Source organism: Bombus bifarius, unplaced genomic scaffold (assembly GCF_011952205.1).
Source record: "Bombus bifarius isolate JDL3187 unplaced genomic scaffold, Bbif_JDL3187 scf7180000008176, whole genome shotgun sequence".
In the NCBI taxonomy this organism is placed as follows: Eukaryota; Metazoa; Arthropoda; class Insecta; order Hymenoptera; family Apidae; genus Bombus; species Bombus bifarius.
The window spans coordinates 76,356-95,433 of NW_022884493.1; the positions used below are offsets into that span (position 1 = coordinate 76,356).

General features: G+C 32.5%; 2 protein-coding genes across 8 annotated transcripts; one reads left to right on the forward strand and one right to left on the reverse strand.

Annotated features, from left to right (window-relative positions):
• The first annotated feature begins 6 nt into the window (after positions 1-6).
• On the forward strand, positions 7-11,449 carry LOC117209453. 7 transcript variants are annotated; one of them, XM_033451523.1, is made up of 14 exons: positions 7-164; positions 301-337; positions 463-702; positions 822-1,045; positions 1,137-1,569; positions 1,627-1,924; positions 1,998-2,280; positions 2,342-2,698; positions 2,788-2,928; positions 2,974-3,101; positions 3,186-3,318; positions 3,430-3,732; positions 10,593-10,749; positions 10,860-11,449. In XM_033451523.1, the coding sequence occupies exons 2-12, from the start codon at positions 304-306 to the stop codon at positions 3,703-3,705; spliced, it is 2,547 nt and encodes an 848-aa protein (XP_033307414.1). In that variant the 5' UTR covers positions 7-164; positions 301-303; the 3' UTR covers positions 3,706-3,732; positions 10,593-10,749; positions 10,860-11,449. The 7 variants fall into 7 exon arrangements, with proteins under 7 accessions (XP_033307414.1, XP_033307419.1, XP_033307420.1 ...); XM_033451528.1 differs by lacking the exon at positions 301-337 and having other exon boundaries at positions 8-164; XM_033451526.1 differs by lacking the exon at positions 7-164 and having other exon boundaries at positions 222-337; positions 1,140-1,569.
• On the reverse strand, positions 4,772-19,039 carry LOC117209452 (protein FAM13B). The gene is made up of 13 exons (XM_033451521.1): positions 18,814-19,039; positions 17,163-17,770; positions 16,915-17,040; positions 16,319-16,516; positions 15,865-16,246; positions 15,510-15,753; positions 9,468-9,638; positions 9,218-9,359; positions 8,909-9,139; positions 8,620-8,817; positions 7,895-8,551; positions 7,542-7,789; positions 4,772-7,465 (listed from the first exon to the last, which is right to left on the reverse strand). Exons 4-13 carry the CDS (start codon positions 16,472-16,474, stop codon positions 7,252-7,254), a joined length of 2,643 nt encoding a protein of 880 aa, XP_033307412.1. The 5' UTR covers positions 16,475-16,516; positions 16,915-17,040; positions 17,163-17,770; positions 18,814-19,039; the 3' UTR covers positions 4,772-7,251.
• Between the last annotated feature and the right edge of the window lie 39 nt (positions 19,040-19,078).

Consider the following 19,078-nt stretch of genomic DNA (forward strand, 5'->3'; position numbering starts at 1 on the left):
TAGAACGGGTAATACATGTTTAAATATTTTACGAGCTTTTGTAAGAAGCTGACTAAAAACTAAAATTTTCCCTTAGACGATTTTCTTTTAATGAAAGAAGAACATGTTGGAAACAAAAGATATATAAGTAAAAATGTAATCGATAAACAATAAAAACGTAACCTGTGAGTTCTTATTCTTTGAATTTTTTATAGATTTCTTTTACAAATTTCTTTTATCCATCAAAAAACTTTTATTATTAATCTTACTAATGATGGTTGTTTGGTAATTAAACTATGTATATTTATTAACTAAAAACAGAATATGGATGTTAATTACAAGAAAAAATATTACACTGGTAATTATATATTTTGCATACGTGATTTAAATATATCAAAATAACTTGTATTAATCTATATGTTATATTTACACTACAGTAATAGAAATAATTTAGTTTAATTATGTTGAGTTTTATTCATTTAGACGTGAAAAATGTAAAACAATGGTTCTATTCTACGAAAGAAAGATGTGATTCGTTAAAATCTCATATGAAATATATGAAAATGTTATATCATGATATGCCAAAAATACAAGAAACTAAAAAGACTTTGTGTGATCCAAATTGGCAAAATTGTAAAATAAAGACTTCTAGTAATGATGAAACTATAGTTTCCAGACAAGTGAATTGTAATAATTCCTTGGAAAAGTATTCTGATACGCTATGTATGTTTTTAAATGAAAATGATGCAATAAAATGCAACAAAATATTTTTTTTCACTGTATATTCTTTTATTATTGTGAACTATAAAAAAATAAATTCAAATGCATTCTCTATGTTATAGATGATAAGATCCACAAAGATAAACCTTTCACAACTTCAAATTTAGCCAATATTTTATCAGAAAATAATCTGCAGAAGAAAGAAGAAGAAAAAGAAAAACAAAAGAACTTAAATAAACAGAAAGGAACAGAAACTGAATTATCTTCGATTACACTTCAAAGTTATGCTATTTCACAGAACACAGAATCAAGATCGTTACTACCAACTCAGAAAGATAACATGGCAGTATGTATATTGTGTTTAAGTTATGAATATATTTGATATGCATTCTAAATGAAGTTGTTCTTCATAACTATATTCATAAAAATCTTATTAGCAGTGTGAAGAACACAATTACAATTGGCAATTCCCATATCAAAAGCATCTAACAGAATATTCTACAGAATTAATAGGAAATAATGAAACTTTAACCAAATCTTTTGAACAATTAAATCTGGATAATCAAAATAGCTATTTACTTCAAGAATCATTTTCTGCAAAAGATGATATTAAACTAAATATTTCTGGTAATGTTAAAGATGGATCCGTGGATAAAAGTAAAGTCTCTACAAAAAACGAAAAAAAAGAAAAAGCTATTTCTTCAGCATTATCAAGCAAGAAAGGCTCCTTATGTAAGCTAGATGACATTGTTCCATTGAAGATTAAAAGACGAAGAAAAAAAATACACTGTTCTAATTCACGGAGTACTGTAACTACAAGAGATACAATTTTTTTAGGAAGAAAGGATACAAAAAAACGAAAACAAAAAAGTATCATATAAAGATGTTCATTTGAAAACTTCATATTGATTTTTATGTATATTTTAGATAGTGTAAGTAATCGTCATACATTCAAGTCTCAACAAACATCTAATGATGTAGTGGAAATTTATCATAATGCAGCAGCAAAGAGTGGTAGCACATCTGCTATTCCTAGTAAACATTCAAAACTTGAACATCACATGAACTATATTAACATATTAACATCTTCAGCTATGAATAAACAACAAAACATATCCATAAAACCAAAATATGAAGATAATAATTATCAAAATGTTAGTGATGTTAATGTAGATTGTCCCAAAAATTATTCTCAAAAGCAACATCAAACTGATCAGAAAACAGTGTAAGGACTCATGGTAGTGGTTATAGCAATGATATTATATAATATCAAATATAATATTAACTTCTATTTTCAGAGGAAGGATTACAATTAATAATGATCTAAGTAATAATTTGAAAATTTCAACCAGTCCTGCATGTACCATGGAAGAGTACAATTCGCATCAGTGTCAACATGCAATTATACAAGCATCATATTGCGACCCAATAGTTACTCATAATTATGAAATGCCAACTTTAGCTTCTAAATTAAAGAGAGCCAATCGTTCATATTTCGGTAGATTTAACTTTCAAAATATACCCTTTGTAGTGGGTACTTCTGTAACCCCAAGTCATAATTTAGGTTTAAATATACAGCAAGTATGTTATTAGATATAAAAGTAAGCTATGCTTATTGTTACAATCTTTCTTTATTCAAAAGGTTTTGAGCATTATGAAAACAAGGCAAATTGCTGCAACAGGAGTGACACCTCTTCTTATTCGTAAAATTAGCAGAGGTATGAAACCTGCATCTGTTCTTGTAGAACAGATAAACAATCAACAGAGTAAACTGTCTCATATAAATTCCCAAATGAATAATATACATATACAGAAAGAAAATTTGTTTATGAGTAAAGGTGATCATTTATTAGAAAATGAAAATATGTTTTTAAAATATGATAGGAAAGGAATAAGTAATTTAAATGTAAATTTGAAATCAAATATTGAGCAATATCAGAATTTACAAAAAGGAATTAATGGCAGTGTAAATAAATATGGGAATTTTCATAAGAAAAAGGTTTGCTTAGTAGACAATATTAAATGTAATATCATTGGAAATGTTCATCTTTCATTTCAGAACATAAAAATATTTCTTGTTATTTACAGGATACTAGATCAGAGAATCAATTGAATACACTGAATACAATACTACATGTAACAGACAATAAAATGTTGAAATTATTTGCTTCCCAACAAAATGTAAACACAAAGATGGAAAACCCAGAAATGCAATCCAAAATATATCAGGTAAAGTTATCTAGATGAATAGATTGTTTAAAAATATTAATCTAGAACACATTACAGGGCAATATTTGTGATAAACACATTTCTAATACCTCAACAGTTAATCATTCTCAAGATTCTAAAGGAATAAGGGAAGTTCTCATTAACCTTCATGATCAGTTCGAGGAAATGAACACGTAAGTTAAGTCAACCAATGATAAAGTAAAACTCAATAATCTATATTAATCTAATATTTCTTAACATATGTACACACACTATAGAAAATATGAAAGATTACAAGCAAAAGCAAAAAAATACAGTGATAAAGATTTAGAAGAAGAAATACTACATTTAGAAAAAGAATTAAGCATTAAAGAAGATGAGATAAATGCTGTTGTTAACTTGTATAAAGAGGTAAGATTATTTTGCAGATTTTTTATTTATACTTAGACTAAATCGTGATATTTTACAGCTTATACACAATACCAATATTTATAAAAAATGTTTTGATGTTTTTAATCCTAGGTGATGTCATTAAAACATCAAATGAAATTATTACAAAAAAAGAACAGTTACGTTTGTATATCAACTGAAATTCCACTGGGATCAGATAAATTGTATGCAGCTATGCCATTTACATCAACTAAATCTAATGGATCAAATGGATCAAATTTTCAGCAAAGACTTTTTCACAAAAGGGGAAATAGTGCTGTCGCAAGGGAACCTATTTCTCTTCGTCTAGCTGGTCTCTTACGGCAAATTCAAACATTTCAGAAGCAATTGAAACTAACATCATGGTAACAATACAATGTGGATCATATTTATCACGTAAGCTGAAATTATTAACAAATTTGTTACATGATATTAATTGAAACTATTTTTTATGTAGTATTGTCACAAAAAGTGGTCTGAAATTTGATAAAACATGATAAACACATATAAAGTATAATGCAAATAAAATTTGTAATATTTTTTCTTAAGTAAGCAATTGTGTGGTCCCGATAAGAGATTTGTTTCTTATCACTATAATGCTTAGAAGATTATTAATCTAAATATTAAAATATAAAATATGCACTATAAAAGAAATATCAAGGATTTTGTTAAGGTTATTCAGTATAACAAAAACAATATTTTTAGCAGATCATATTTTTCTTTTATTCAATTCTACATGCTACTTGTTATAACGACTAATAGATTTGTTTAGTTTCGTATATTGATATACGCCCTTGCTTTTCATCTATACATACCGTTTATACGTATATACACAATTTCATATTTTCAAACGCTGCAGAATAATTAAAATTGTTGTTTATTTATTTTTTATTTTTACCTTTAATATTTAAATACATCATCAAGAGCGAATTATTTTTATGAAATAAAAAAGCAATTTATATTTTTCGTAAACGAAATTTCAATCTAATAGTGGCAATAATATTTATCTTGTAAGCGATTATACAAAATCACACATCAACAGATATGTCTCTTGTACTTTATGTACGAGATCTATTTCAGAAAACGTTAATAGAAAATGTTATTTTACTCCTGAAGCAGTATCTTTTTTTTACTTTTATCATAAAAATTAATACACATCCAAAATTGATTGAATATCTTATGATATCTATGATGTTTAATATAAAATTAGTCTTTTTAAAAGACTAATAAAATATAATGAGCCTATTTCTGCAAATATATTCGTAAATACAATAATAAATCTTAAAATCGTGTGAAAGGAAATTAATCGTTAAAATATAGTTTTGTTGGATTATTAAAAAATACAAAAAATTGTAAGTTTTATTAAATTAAATTAAATTATTCGGATTTTTCACTTTTGATTTTTCTACTTCAGTCGCTCTTTCTCATTCTTTTCTTTTTTTCGTATAAAAGAATGTAACGTTACTTAAATTACTACTTTTATTTTACGATCTTTTAAACAGATCATCAATCTCGATTACCTTCTACGAAGGAGATGACCGAAAACATTTCCTCACGTCAAGAAATCGTTTCCTCAAAAAAAATGAAGTCCTTCTCACACACACTCTCCCATATTAACATAAATAATATATCTCTCATATTATATCACAGACTAAAAAATGCTTTGGTCTAAAAAATCTTTTTCTGTTCCATTAATTCCGCATATTTTAATTCAGCGGGTAAATTTTATAACAAATGTCGACTGGATCAATGCAATATTAATATATTCAAAGAAATCAGATTCTTCATACGAGTGTGCGAAATGGATTAGCGCTAAAGAATTGGGGCCGCCATAAGTTTGTTTGTAACAAAAAAACATAGATTAAACCAAAATATGTTGCAAGGAACCAATTGAAACTACGCATATATTCCAGCAATTTTTTATAATCAATTTAAAAATTTGAACATCGGTTGATTTTAGTCAAGATTTAAAATCATATACATATATGTATAAATATATAATAATTTATAGAATATTTCCTACATTGTTTTATTTTTTAGTTCTTAATACATAAGTACTAGTTAAGCTCTGTAATTCTTGTTTGCTGCAAAATCATAATATTAAAAACGCGAACCCCTTCGGCGCACTTCCATGTTGCTAAAATTCGCAAAGCATTTCTTTTGTTTGATAAGATTAAAACTGAAACTTTAGCACCTTCGTTTAAGACGCTTTATCAAGTTGAATTTTAAGGCTACTGTTTATATACGTCATACCTGCATTATATTTCAGAATAATTGCCTTAAAATTTTACTTGCACAAATATAAAACGGAAAAATTAACGAGGTTTTAATGAATATGTTTAATACAGCTATAAGACTGTAACAGTTTATAGTACTCTACAATTATAACATGTGATATTTCTTACAAGGTACTTACATTACAAATAACCCCACAGATCCGTTCTTTACTCTCAACATTCAATATGATGATAATCTTCGACTAATGAAATAAATATCAATTTTAGTTTAAATAATGTATAATCTAGAATCTAAATATCTGTTCTTTCTATTTTCATTCAATTGATGTATTAGCTTTTAAAGAAGGTGATATCCTATGTCATGTAATATAAAAAAAGATATAAATTTGTTAAAAATAGTAATTTGAAAATGGCAATAATATTATTAATCGATAGAGTACAAAGACGTATGTAAATATATAATGCCTACTAAAAAAAGAAGTCAACATACAATGTATTCGTTAAATTCGTTTCAATTATGAAATTATTTTCATAATTTGTCACTGTTCGTCCTTAATACTTCTTTTGTAGTTTACTTTTGCATGTTAGCATCCATTGATATATAGCAAGATACGTACATATAATAATTTTTCAAGCAATAATTCATTTCTTTATGTCTTTGTTTTTTTACATACTCAACATTTAATCAAACATAAAGAAATGCACAAACATGGAAAAATATGATGCAATATACGTGTATATGCAAATAATATAAAATAGGAAGAAGTAAATTTTTTAAAATTTCTATTAAAATGTGACAAAATTTTAAATAACACTAGTAGAAATATGTAAAATGGAGCAGGTCAGTGGCATGTTTTTCTTTAATATTTTTTTATGTGATGTACTTATTCGTATAAATTGGCAGTTTACAATAACCATGCAATAAGCATTTCCTTACTTTATTGAATCTGACGTTGAGTATTTGAAGGAAATTGAATGCAAATCGACAGATTGTTTATAACGCGGTAGCCACTGTTACTTTCTAACTATTAGTGTTTAGAGTTCAGAATACTAACCTGGTACTAATTTTATTATTTATTATCGTATGATATCGTTTTATAATATGCACTTCACTGAGTCATTAAAATAACAAGAGTCTTATCAAAACAATCTAGTTAATTAGAATAATTGAAATTGTCGTTGAAAATATTTCGTACAAATATCATATTACACGCAATAAACATTTTTATCAGAATTAAAGGTAAATTAATTTATCAATATACTGATTTCAATAACTGAGATTTCAGTATATGAGTAGTTGAGAATAGAGTTTTGCATACATGTTCTTATATCGGTTTGATAATTTGATTTAAAATAGATTGTTGGCCAATTATAATCAATACATACGAAGTCAAAGTATTACAGCCAGAGACAGCCTCTCCATTGTTCTCTTAAAATATTTTGATTTTTGGATAAATTCAAATTATCAGACATATATACTAGTGTCTTGTTTTAATATCCTTCATTTTGGATAGATGTTTTTTGTTGCCTCCTGTTGCACAATAGCATTTTTTATGAATGTTGTATGAAATTTCGGTTTTATAATAACCACTGCATATATTTCGGATGTTTTATAATGTTTGAAGTTTTCTTTATTGTTAGATGTATGTAAATTTCAAGATATTCATTAAATACTGCGTCAAGCATTTTTAGCTACTAGAGCATCGATCAGTCGAAGCTTTGCTTTAGCCTGCTTATATGATTCGTAAACGGTTGTGACTTGCGGGCCACGATCTTCTCTTTGCATTCTACGGCCGGCACGAGCTTCGAATTGTGCTTCTAATTCTTTTAAAGCACGTCGCAGACGCTTTTTCTCTTCTCTAGTTAATTTCTGTTGTACCAATAATTCCTCTCTAATATCAAATTAAGTAGTTGTTAATACCTTTCTAGGAAATAGATATTAGTGAATTATATATACTAAAAACTTACTGTGGAAGTGCGTGAAGACTTTCGTTGTTACTACGACTTCCTTCGCTACTGCTGTGCTGACTGTCACTATCAGTTGGTAATTGATCTACTGAATCTATACAATCCAAAATACCTCTATGTGACATATCAGGTTCGCTAGCTCTCCTCTCTGTATCAGATGGATTGTTAGGTAAATTAGATGATGTAAAATCCATTGCTTCATGTTCCAAAATAGTAGCCAACTCTGAAATGCTATCTTTATTTTTGCTCTGTAAGAAAAACAGAAAGAAAGTTTAAAGATAATTTATATGTACATACATACAATTATATATATAATTAGGATTATTATTAGATTTATAAAATATGTCGCTTACCACGCCTGCTCTAATAAGTAATCTTTTTAAAGTTCTGTATTTATCATATAAAGATCGCACGACAGCTCTATCTTCTTTAGAAACTGGTCTCCCAAAAGTATTCTCAATATGAAGCAAAGCTTTTTGAACAGCAGTTTTTTCATCTATTAATTGTTCATAAGTTAGTTCTTCCATATTTTCGGGTCTATTATATTTCAATCTCTTTTCACTTAGTTTTTTTTCTATTTCTTTTATCATCTCTTCCATCGAAACTGTTCTAGATTTTTCTTGGCTGTTATTGTTGTTTGTCGGACTACCGTTAGTTGTTGTTCTTGTTTTGTTATTTGCATTAGCTAATAACGCGCTCACCGGATCTTCCTTTAATAACTTATGCTCCTTTCGCAATTTACTTAATTCTGTACACAATCGTTTGATGTCCTTGTTGCTCATCTTATCAGAATGACTTGGACGATAACCAAAATTTTCTTCAAATTCGTCTTCGTATTTCTTTATCTTTTTTTTCAAGCCATTTATATACTTGGTTAAATTTTTTAAACCAAGTTCTGCGATATTCGGAGCATTAGGTTGCATTTCATTTTCAGAATAAAAACGTCTAGGTAGTAATAAAGAATTTCTTGGAGAAAGCATAGCTTCTACTCGTGCATCGGCAGCTTCGTCCTACAAATATTAGATTGATATGTAATATTGTCATTGAATATAATTGAGCTTATCCTAGTTTTGTTTACATTTTCTTGTCGTTGAAAAGTCCAGTTAGTTAGGCTGGGATTATTTAAATCTTCATGACTAACTGTTGGAGGACGAGCCGGTGATGGCGATCGGCTCGGTCCACTGCTCAACATTTCCAAAAAACTTTGTGCTGGAGATCCATTGCAACTATTAGGATTCGATGAGACATAAATATTATCGGTTTCTTCTTCGTTTTCCTAACGAAAGAATTTTTGTTTCAATTTAATACAAATTCTATAGATTCTGTTTTGTTACATGTCACATGTAAAGAACAAATAGAAATTTTACCTTACTAGAATTCTCTGCGTCTGTAACTTTATGCACCCTCCTTCGTCGAGCCTGCCTTCGTCCTCTCGGAGTAATACTTCGACTGAAGCGTTCGCTGCTTCTCAATTTCTCGGCATCGCATTCAAATTTTTCTGTTTCTAAAGCTGTCTCGCACGGTGACGAAGTTGGTGGAGTTTTTTTGGACACAGGTGAAACATTTGTTCTTTCATGTAAGGGAAGACTTCCGCATCTCTGTAAATAAAGTACCTTACATGTGTAAAGCTGAATTCAAAAGTAATAAACATTACTTGCATATTGGAAAAAACTCACCACACCATGACCCATGTCTTGTCCGAGCTGAGATAAAATATGCAAATGTTTTTCACTGTTAAAATCTTCGTGACTGCTCACACGTCTAATCGTGTCCGTGGTTTCAGCGGGACTTTCAAGAACACGCTCCTCGCTACTACTTCTAAAAGTGTTCGATTCGTTGAAAGAGAATAGGAGAAGTCAAACTGGTCTTATATATAATCTTTATAACTTCGTTAAAGCATTTTCTTTCTCCATTTGTTTATCGTACCTTATCAGTTTTCGTTCTTGACAACAGGATTCGTGACGTTCTTTACGCTTACGCGGTTTCAGCGCGCAAAGCAACGACGCTCCTTCAAAATCTTTTGGTTCGTCCTTTGTATCCTTGCAAATCTTACAATCACTTGCAGAGATCACGCCGTTCACCACGTTATCTCGGATGCTGAAAACAAACCCATCATTAGAGTTAAATGCTCCTATTAAAGTGCTGTTCCTTTTATTCTAGTGAAGTATGATTGATAAAGGAATCCGAAAAATACTCTATATAAATCAAAATTCTATAAATACAATAAGTAAAAGGACTAAGTCAAGATTTTATGTTATGATATTATTAAAGATATTTTAGTAGTAGTAGTAGTAATAGTAGTAGTAGTAATAGTAGTAGTAGTAGTAGTAGTAGTAGTAGTAGTAGTAATAGTAGTAGTAGTAGTAGTAATAGTAATAGTAATAGTAGTAGTAGTAGTAGTAGTAGTAGTAGTAGTAGTAGTAGTAGTAGTAGTAGTAGTACTGCTAGCAGTAGTAGTAAGAATAGTAATAATAATAATAATAATGAAAAAAGATGAGGAAATTGCAAGTGAGTCACCGGTTCTTGCGCTAATGTATTTCTTTTTCACGAGAACGATACTACTAAACCAAAACTTATATTAGAAACAAAAATAGACCTAATGCAGTGAGAAGTAAAATGTGCTTTACGAAATCAAAGTCCTCAATCTTGTTATACACATTGTAACATTCCTATTTTTACACACGCTGCTTTATCCTTCGTAATACGCGAGGGATTGGAAAATTCCATTGCCACGCCAGTGAGGACCGCCTCGATCAGAATGTACAAAAAATTAACCATGTTGAATGAAATAATCGAAACGTAAGATAATTAAAAGTAAGAGTGTATTGAAAGAAAGAGTAAGAGTAAGAGGGAAGCTCGTAATACCTTTACATAACGTTTAAAAAATTAATATGTAGATACTAAATAAGTGGTATTAAAAACTATAGTAAAAATAGATATACAAAAGTTTTATAAATCAAATGAAACATAATTTTTTTTAATTTAAATTCTAAAATATTAAGATGCAAATAAAAAAAATACCATGCTACGAAATTTCATATCTTTGTTTAGATTCGACTCGTCTGGCAGCACCCAATGCATCGTTGGGAAATTGAAAAGTTACATACTTGAGTGAGTCGAGTCGTTCTTTCAACAAGAGAAAAAAGGTACGGTGGACTGTGATCGATCAGCGTTAGAGAGAAATGCCTTTGAGAACGCCAACCACGAGGTAGGTCACGTCAGTACGCGTTTTATTGTGCTTTCCTGGTGAGATTTTTCTCGCTGTCCCATGGAAACACATTCATATTTGACAATGTAACGACGTTATTTTCTCCACAGGTACAGAAAAGCACATTCAAGGTACATCGACGTTTATAATCGTCCCAAATGATATTTTATATTGTGTGCACATATCCTAGTGGCGAACGAATAAAGTTATACAAGATAAAAAGTGAGAACAGGCTAACAATTAAATTAAAAAGAGAAAACATTTTTACTAGAATTCTAATGTAAGGAACTGCTTCCTCTTAAGCTATGTATTTTAAATCAGGGTGAACTGTTTTATCGATTAATCGTAAGTAACAAATTGTCGGCATATCCGTTAAAAGGGATCGATTAAAAAACTTGCAGTAATGCAAGGATTATTTAGCAACGAAGTACGTAAGAAATACATCCTCGTGTCCTCAGAAATAATTAATATCCTTCATAGTACATGTTTACCATGAAGGCAAAGAAAAGTTGCATTTTTATGGATGCTTTTTTAGCAGATTTTAATAAAACCGCGAGATCTCGTATCGCGCTGACATTACATAACAACACATCGTATATTCCTATTTTCAGACTTCTTTCTTAAATCGAATTACCTCTTACGTTAATATCATGCATGATTAAGTTGTATAATTTGTCACATTAAATGGATCAACTTCTTAGCCTTGTTGTATTTTTGCAATACTTGGAATTGACCAATTGCGACTCGTCTATCTGTATTTTTAGAAAAGAATTTCCGTTTGAAAGAAGTATGAACATGAAAATATAAGAAGAGGAATCGTCGATAAATACGGAAAACGGGAAAGGAATCGACCCTTTATTTGCATTTGTTATGTTGGTGATGCGTGCAATAAACTTACTGTACGCGTATCCCTTTTGCAGTAGAAGTTATTCATGTAATCACGAACACCAACTTTCTTTTCCAATGGCGGACCACCGGCGCGAACACAAGTCTCTCAGTGATTCGATGGAACATTTATAGTCGTCTGCTTGTAGAACTAGACGAGAGAGCGTTCTCAGTCGACTCGTACGCAAGAAATGCGAACACTTTTCGATCGAAAGTTCCAAAGAACTACTGTCCTTCACAACGAACAGACAACACTTAATTCCCGCATAATTAGTCAAGATATATGTCTGCTGATTCGTATGAAAGTACACGTTTAGAAGTCGTGAGTCTAAACACAGAACCTAGAATTTTCGAGGAAGAAATTAGTTGGATTCACGGACGATTTCACGTTCACAAACGCGTGCGTTGCGCGTTGTACGTTGCTTCCGATTTGAAGGTACGCGTTGACCAAATGAAAGTTTCGAACAAGTCAGAAATTAGACTGCGGCTGTTGCCGATCGACTCTTCTCTATATTCTGTTCCTTCAACTGACACCGATCTTGTAGTTCGTCTTTGCGCGTGACGAGCGTGACGCACGCGACTTCCCGAGCGTTACTACTTACTGTCTATCAACCGTGAGTGTATATACAGCGAATATACATGTAATACACGTGACAGCCTCGAGAATCGATCGAATGGAAACTCTTTCTCTATCCATATTCCCGTTGACTCATGTTTGTTGGCACTGGTTACGCGTTCGTAAAATTGACCATAATTAACATAGGAATTTCACCCAAACTCCATAGCTCTGTTGCAATGCTTCACATGCTAAACTACACAGAAGCCACTACGGTGTCTGCTTTCCTATGCTGCACCGGAAGAAACAAACCCTCCGAAACCGGTTTGGAGCTTGTTGTCACTGGCAATATCGTGATTAACTTATGAGTATAGTTTCGATACGAATCCTACTCTTTTAAGACAATATAAAATACTTTTATCTAATAAATGAGACTTTGTAATTTACATGACAGCGATAATAGCTCGATACCCAGTGGTTCCAACGATGCTCCTAACGATGACTTCGTCGATCCCTACGATGATTTATAATTTATGACAGATAATTCATGAATTAGTTCCAATTCTTTCTTCCATACGTGCAATAATATAACCGCCTCTATCGAAATGAAATAAGATTAAAATCATTTTCTTCGTTAGTATGAAATTGTATTAAATGACGATCTATAACAAATGTAACATGGATATCTGTGACCGCATGTTTGACACCTTGACGTCAACGAAACATTATTTTTGGTCGACGATGTATGTACATTTAGCACGGAGCTACATCGTAAAATCACTAGTAATAGAATACCAACGATTTTTAGGTAAACTCGTTCGATAACGTTTGTCAGTCAACATTCTCTTTTGAAAACTTGTCGTTTACTTATTTACGAAAATAGCCGAAAGATCGAAGGTAAAGCTAAACTGCGTGTGTATGAACGATTCCATTTGTATGCTAAATACATATATACTTTGCCAACTTTCGTGTAGAGGGATCTCGATTTCTGAACTATTTTCGTTGGTAGGCGTGTTTCTTGCTGAAACCGGCTTGTGCCAAACGGCTCTTCCTTCAACTACGGATACATAACACGTAACTACGTAACGATTCTACGTATGTATTTGTGCATGGTTATGATAGTGTTTAAGATGGACGAAACTTATTAAGGAGGATTACGTCATTGTTGGATCAGTGCCTCGAACGACTAGACTGCATGATATACATATGTTGCAAACGCATCGATTATAAAACACAATGACTCGTGATTCACGATTACTTTAGAGCTTATAAACGCATATGATTGATTCAGGCATCTTTGAATCAGTCAATAATAATTTTTACTTAGGATAGACAAAACTAAGATGTCCGTAGTATCCTAGACGAAAAGCATGTTTTCGATTCTTCTACGTAAAAATTCAATTCTTTGTAAAGTAGCCAATTTTCGTTTATCGATGAAATTTGTCTTCCTTCGGGACGAGTGGGAGCAGCCGACGAATCTTGGATTTCAAGGTTGATAAAAATTAATATAGGATTTATTGTAATCCTGTTTTCCAAGAGAAAACTTGATGATTTCTCTGTCTATAATTTTTAGCAATTATCGAAGATAACAGTTAAGAATTTTTTATCGTAACCTGTCCTTTGATTTGATGACTTATGCAAAATCATGCTCTACAACTTTACGAAAAAATAGCAAAAATGTTATTTGCCGCAGTTTCATACGAGTCGATGACTATTAACGAGTTTAAGCGTTTATTTCGATACGCATAAAAAACAGGTTCTTCTTCGTATTTTTTGTCGTACTAAACAGTACATTGTTGGTTGAATAACATGAACCGCGTGACTGGACGATCTCTTCAGGCTAAATTGAGGAACTACGCACTTTAGTGGTAAAGTTAAAATAATTTTAGCTAAAATATCTGGGTAAAGTTTCCATGCTATGAAATGACATAGAATACACTAAATCCAATGTTAAGGATGTTTCGTACATATAAAATAAGGCAAAATTTATGTATATATTTGCAATTAATGTTTGAATTTGACAGAGAAAGAGACAAAAGATTAAAGAAATTTTTAAGTTTTCGAGTCTGAAATAAAAATATTTCTTTTGACTTGCATGTAAATGTAACAAACTCGTCGTTATATGTATGTAAATAAGCCTTGTTACTGTTTTATTTTTTTCTTCTTGCGTAAAAGATGAAAGTACTTACATTAATAAATTACTCATTATTAAATATAATACAATATATGTATATATATATACATATATATATACATATATGTATTATATTTATTATACATACATATATATATCTCGAATTTTAATCGTACTTTATCTCTTTGTCATACGATATATATCAACGATATCACTGACCAAACCATAAGAAAACAGAGACGATACGTTGCATTATACGTATCTATCATACGAAGGTATTAATACGAGGAGGCATTACTGAAATAATGCAGTCATATTGATCGAAAACACCCGATATTTTATTACGTATTTAATGTGAGAAAAGAAAAAAATGCTAGCCGAAAAAATTTTTGCGACGTTTCCTCTCTTTATAGTTACAGCTGAAAATGCTAAAATCGATCTAAAACGCATGCCTGTGATATTGATATGCAAGAGCACGTGGCGTATACCTTGAACGTTAATCGAAAAATAAGTATAAGACAGAAGGAAGTATCGACTGCGTTTTCAAGAACATTCGTCGGTATTGAATTATTCCATCAAGATCAAGGATCGATACGTATGCTTTAATAGGAAGCGAGCATAATTTGCGATAACGATGATATCGAATATATGTAATAAAAATAAGTTTACAAAATACAAGGAACTTAATGGTATTTTGAGAACATAAAGTGACTTAATGTAAATAGCATACCTATTTGTACGTAGAACCGTAGGAAGTTGAGCTATACACGTGAGCGAACACGAGCCAAGAGTTTTAAGACGTGCTAACATGTAATTGCAAGCCTACCGATTGGATTTCTTTATGAGATAACACTGATAATAACGCGATTTATAATTGCTTCTCTTATAGTTAAAATTACGTGTATTTTAAACTTATCTTGTCTTTATCTTTTTCTTTTTATTGGTCAGAATTAATTAAAAATATAACTGTTGAATCACGATAATGCGGTTTATGCACATTTATGGTCAATAATCATATGGCCTATATAGTTCAAATCTGGCATTGAGCCACAAAGTTGGATATCGCGATATTTATTTAACAGGTTTAACAGGTTTTCATTTGACCAATTTAACATGACTACATCTTACAGCAAATGCATGCACTTGAAAAAGGTAAGAAAAAAGGTGTATATATATGCAACTTACCAATCTGGAAAAAGCACAGATGCTTCGGCTAAGATATCACGAAGAAGGGTGGTAGCAGGTGGAACATGAGGTAGAATTACAGGGGCGAACACTCCGCAAACGCCGGCACTACGTCCATGTTTAGCTTCGTACTTGCTTAGATAAAGAGCCAAGTAACCAAGCAAACGATAGTGGGAGGTTGGCAGAGTTGACAGTAGCTCTTTCGTTAAATTAATCCAACAGTCATGATCGTTAGCATAATTTTCTGTGAACAAATGGTTTATGATTTTTTCTTTTCAAATGAACATGTTACATAAAAAGAAGTGGAAAAGAAAAAAGGCAGCGTGCTAGAGTAATTAAAGTAACAGATGCTTACGGGCATGAATGGACAATAGCCTAGCTACAAGGGTTGATGGTACAACAGGTTGTGGTAATTCTTTTAGATACTGGCGAAGAAGCGTTGCCGCAGTCGGGGGACAGGCTGCTGTTTCTAAGTCAGCATCTCCTCTTCTCTCAAACGCGGCCCTCAATCTTTCTGCCAGTCTTGGGCTTCCACCGGACAGACGGAACACCGCGGCGCTTTGGAATCCATGAGCTTCGATATAATTACACAATCGGTGCACCACAAAAGGCACACCGGTGTCGAGGTATGGCTCGATCGAATCTAGTCGAGTACCAAAGACCCTCGTAGATCCTGCGTTACGTCTTAATAACGATACTGTCAGAACGCGTTTCACTTTCGCTAAACGGGATTCGTCCTTGGAAATAATTGAATTTCAGTATAAATTATTGACATTTGAAAAACGTGAAACGTACTTAAAGGAAATTACCTTGTCGTGAACTTGTCGAGATCGTGTAGGACTCGACGAAGATCCATGATGATGGTGGTGATGTTGCTGGTGATAGTAATGATGATTATGATGATGATGATGATGGTGGTGGTGGTTGCTGTGGAGATGGTGATGATCTTGCTGAGGACGTCTCATCCCACTTTGTCTACAACGCGAACCGCCGCCACCGCCGCCGCACTGATTAAATTGACAATTTTTGTTTGTCTCTATTAAGCTAGTTTACCAATATCAAACGAATAAAGTATACTTTTATGGCGTTGAACTAGCAACTGTGTAATTTTTAACTCTTCAACGTCTACTGCAAAGTTGCGTTTCACGATAAATCTAGACAGAAGACAATATGCCTGTGTCGATGAGAATTCGATACCGATCGAACAATGGACTTTGCGATATTCAATCTCTCAAGAGTAGGTTGATCGATAAACTTTTTATGCTATGCGCTTCTTTAATGTACATCAGGACGACAACGATTGCTCTATCTGAGATCGTGTATCGGATAGTATCAATGACGAATCGTCTGTCGTTGCACGTTTACCGAAATTTACTATAGAAATTGTTAAAAACTGCAAACTCACAATACACTCCCTCGCGACCCTCCACAGGTTGAAGTAGATGGAGTTCAGCCTGGATACTACTTCGAGTTACACTTTTTGGTTATTTGCTCTCCTTCGCAGTCGATTTCCCGAGTGGATATGTTATACCTGGTAAGAAAGTACTTTCGAAATTATCTTGCATATTATTCTTTTGACTGCGAAATGATAGCTAGCGGAAGAGTAAAGTATTTTATTCGATGAAGCTTTCTTTAATAAACTTTGCGTATCACCTTGTTTATTTCGTTATGAAATCTTTTTGTTCGATGTATTTTATGTTTATTCTCCGTGACAGCTTGATTTTTCGATGTTGACGATGGCGTGAACGTTGACGGTGGCGTTGACGTTGATAGTGATGTTGTGCCGATGTTGATAATGACGTTGACGTTTACAGCAAGTCACGAATTTTCAGTTCCGCACGGAAGAGATTCGTTAAACAGAGGGTAAGGAACAATGTGTGGGGTAAGCGAATAATGAAAATTAGAAGGACGGGTGAATATGAAAACTTTCGAAGGAGAAGGGACCGGCGAAGAAAAGTCCTTCGTCGACACTCGCACGAAATCTTCGAGCAACTTTAAATCGATGTTGGCAACCAATATGATGTTAAAAAGAGATCGTTTAATTTGACTAGTTTTGGGTTCATGTCCCTATCACGGCACATCGCATCGAGCCCTTTCTGTAAGGCGAAGGGCACTGCCTATGGCTGCTTCAAGAAATGAGTCGACACCAGTCGTAGCGTAAGCATCGAGGGTCAGAACCAAGGATGAGTTTTAGGTCACCACTTCGCCCCTTAACCTGGCATGGTCCACGTGTCTCCTTAAACTTTTATTGTAGTTGCCTTCTGAAATCAAAATAAAGAATCTTTCAATCATCTCGTCCATTTTCTTACGTTACGCCAGTTTTTCATTGATGCACAATGAAGCAGAAATCGTCAATTCTATTCATTGCCGTTGAAGATGAATCATTACACGTAAATAGATAGCGGTGATCATGAAGTTCGTAAAAACTATTTTCAACCGAAAGTTTTGTAGAGTCTAGTTGATTTGAACAATAATTCTCCTTGTTATTAGATAAGTATAAACATGAACGTTTCTTAGTCCAGAACTTTCCACGACGATATATTACGTGAATAGGGCAAAAAATGTCAATTCATTTATGAGCTTGAAACATTCTGTGACGCTCGCTTGCAAGGAAAACAATCTTTGCTCGAAAAATAGAAAATTACAATACGTTCAATTCTAAATATGAACAACTCAATATTCGTTAAAACATATAGAGGAGGATAGAAAATGGTGTAATAACTTGGTACGAAGAAGATAGAGGGGGAAAAGGAAAAAATTTTAATTAGCGGAATATATGAATAACTGTGATGTTCGAAAGATTCACTGTGATACAAGATTCAAATGATACAACTCGTAAAAGGAGAACGTTTAATGTGACACGTCATCGAAGCATTGTTTACTTTCGCATTAGAACCTGCAGTGAAACAATAGCAACTGGCTAATACATCTTGAAATCTTGTCGTACATCTTGGTCAAGAATTCAGATTACGATAACACGCGTTTATTTAGACAAATATTGGTTTTTATGCCATTCGTTAACTTGCTTTTTCACATTTTTAACACGCGCAGAACGTCACATGATCGACCGTCGTGCAATGAAAAGCATCTCTATAACACTAAGGAAATAAATAAAAGAATTGAAGACACGTATACAACAAGTAATATTCTATCGCAGCGGTTTCCGTTAGTAAATATTTCCGTTAGTAATATCGAACTTTTCGAAGAATTTTTATATGTAATCACAAACCGTGAAAAAATTACTGAAAAAGCTGTCTAACTACATCAATGATTTTCAGGTGAAGAGAGACAGAAATAAACATACCTCATGAAAACTATGGTAATCATAGCGATTACAGCGAATCGTGCACGAGCGCCCCACGAAGCGATACTGAGATTTTACGACCGTGTGGCTCCCCTTTTCTGTCTTTTCTCTCGTTCACCCTTTCGTCTCTATATACAACGATAGCCCCTTTACGTCTCTTCTGTTGGCGAACGGAACTCGAGCAGCGTTTTCAGCGTATCACATACCCCCTTGGCAGCAGATATTGCGAGCACGAGGGCGCATGCACTACCTCACCTCCAAGAAT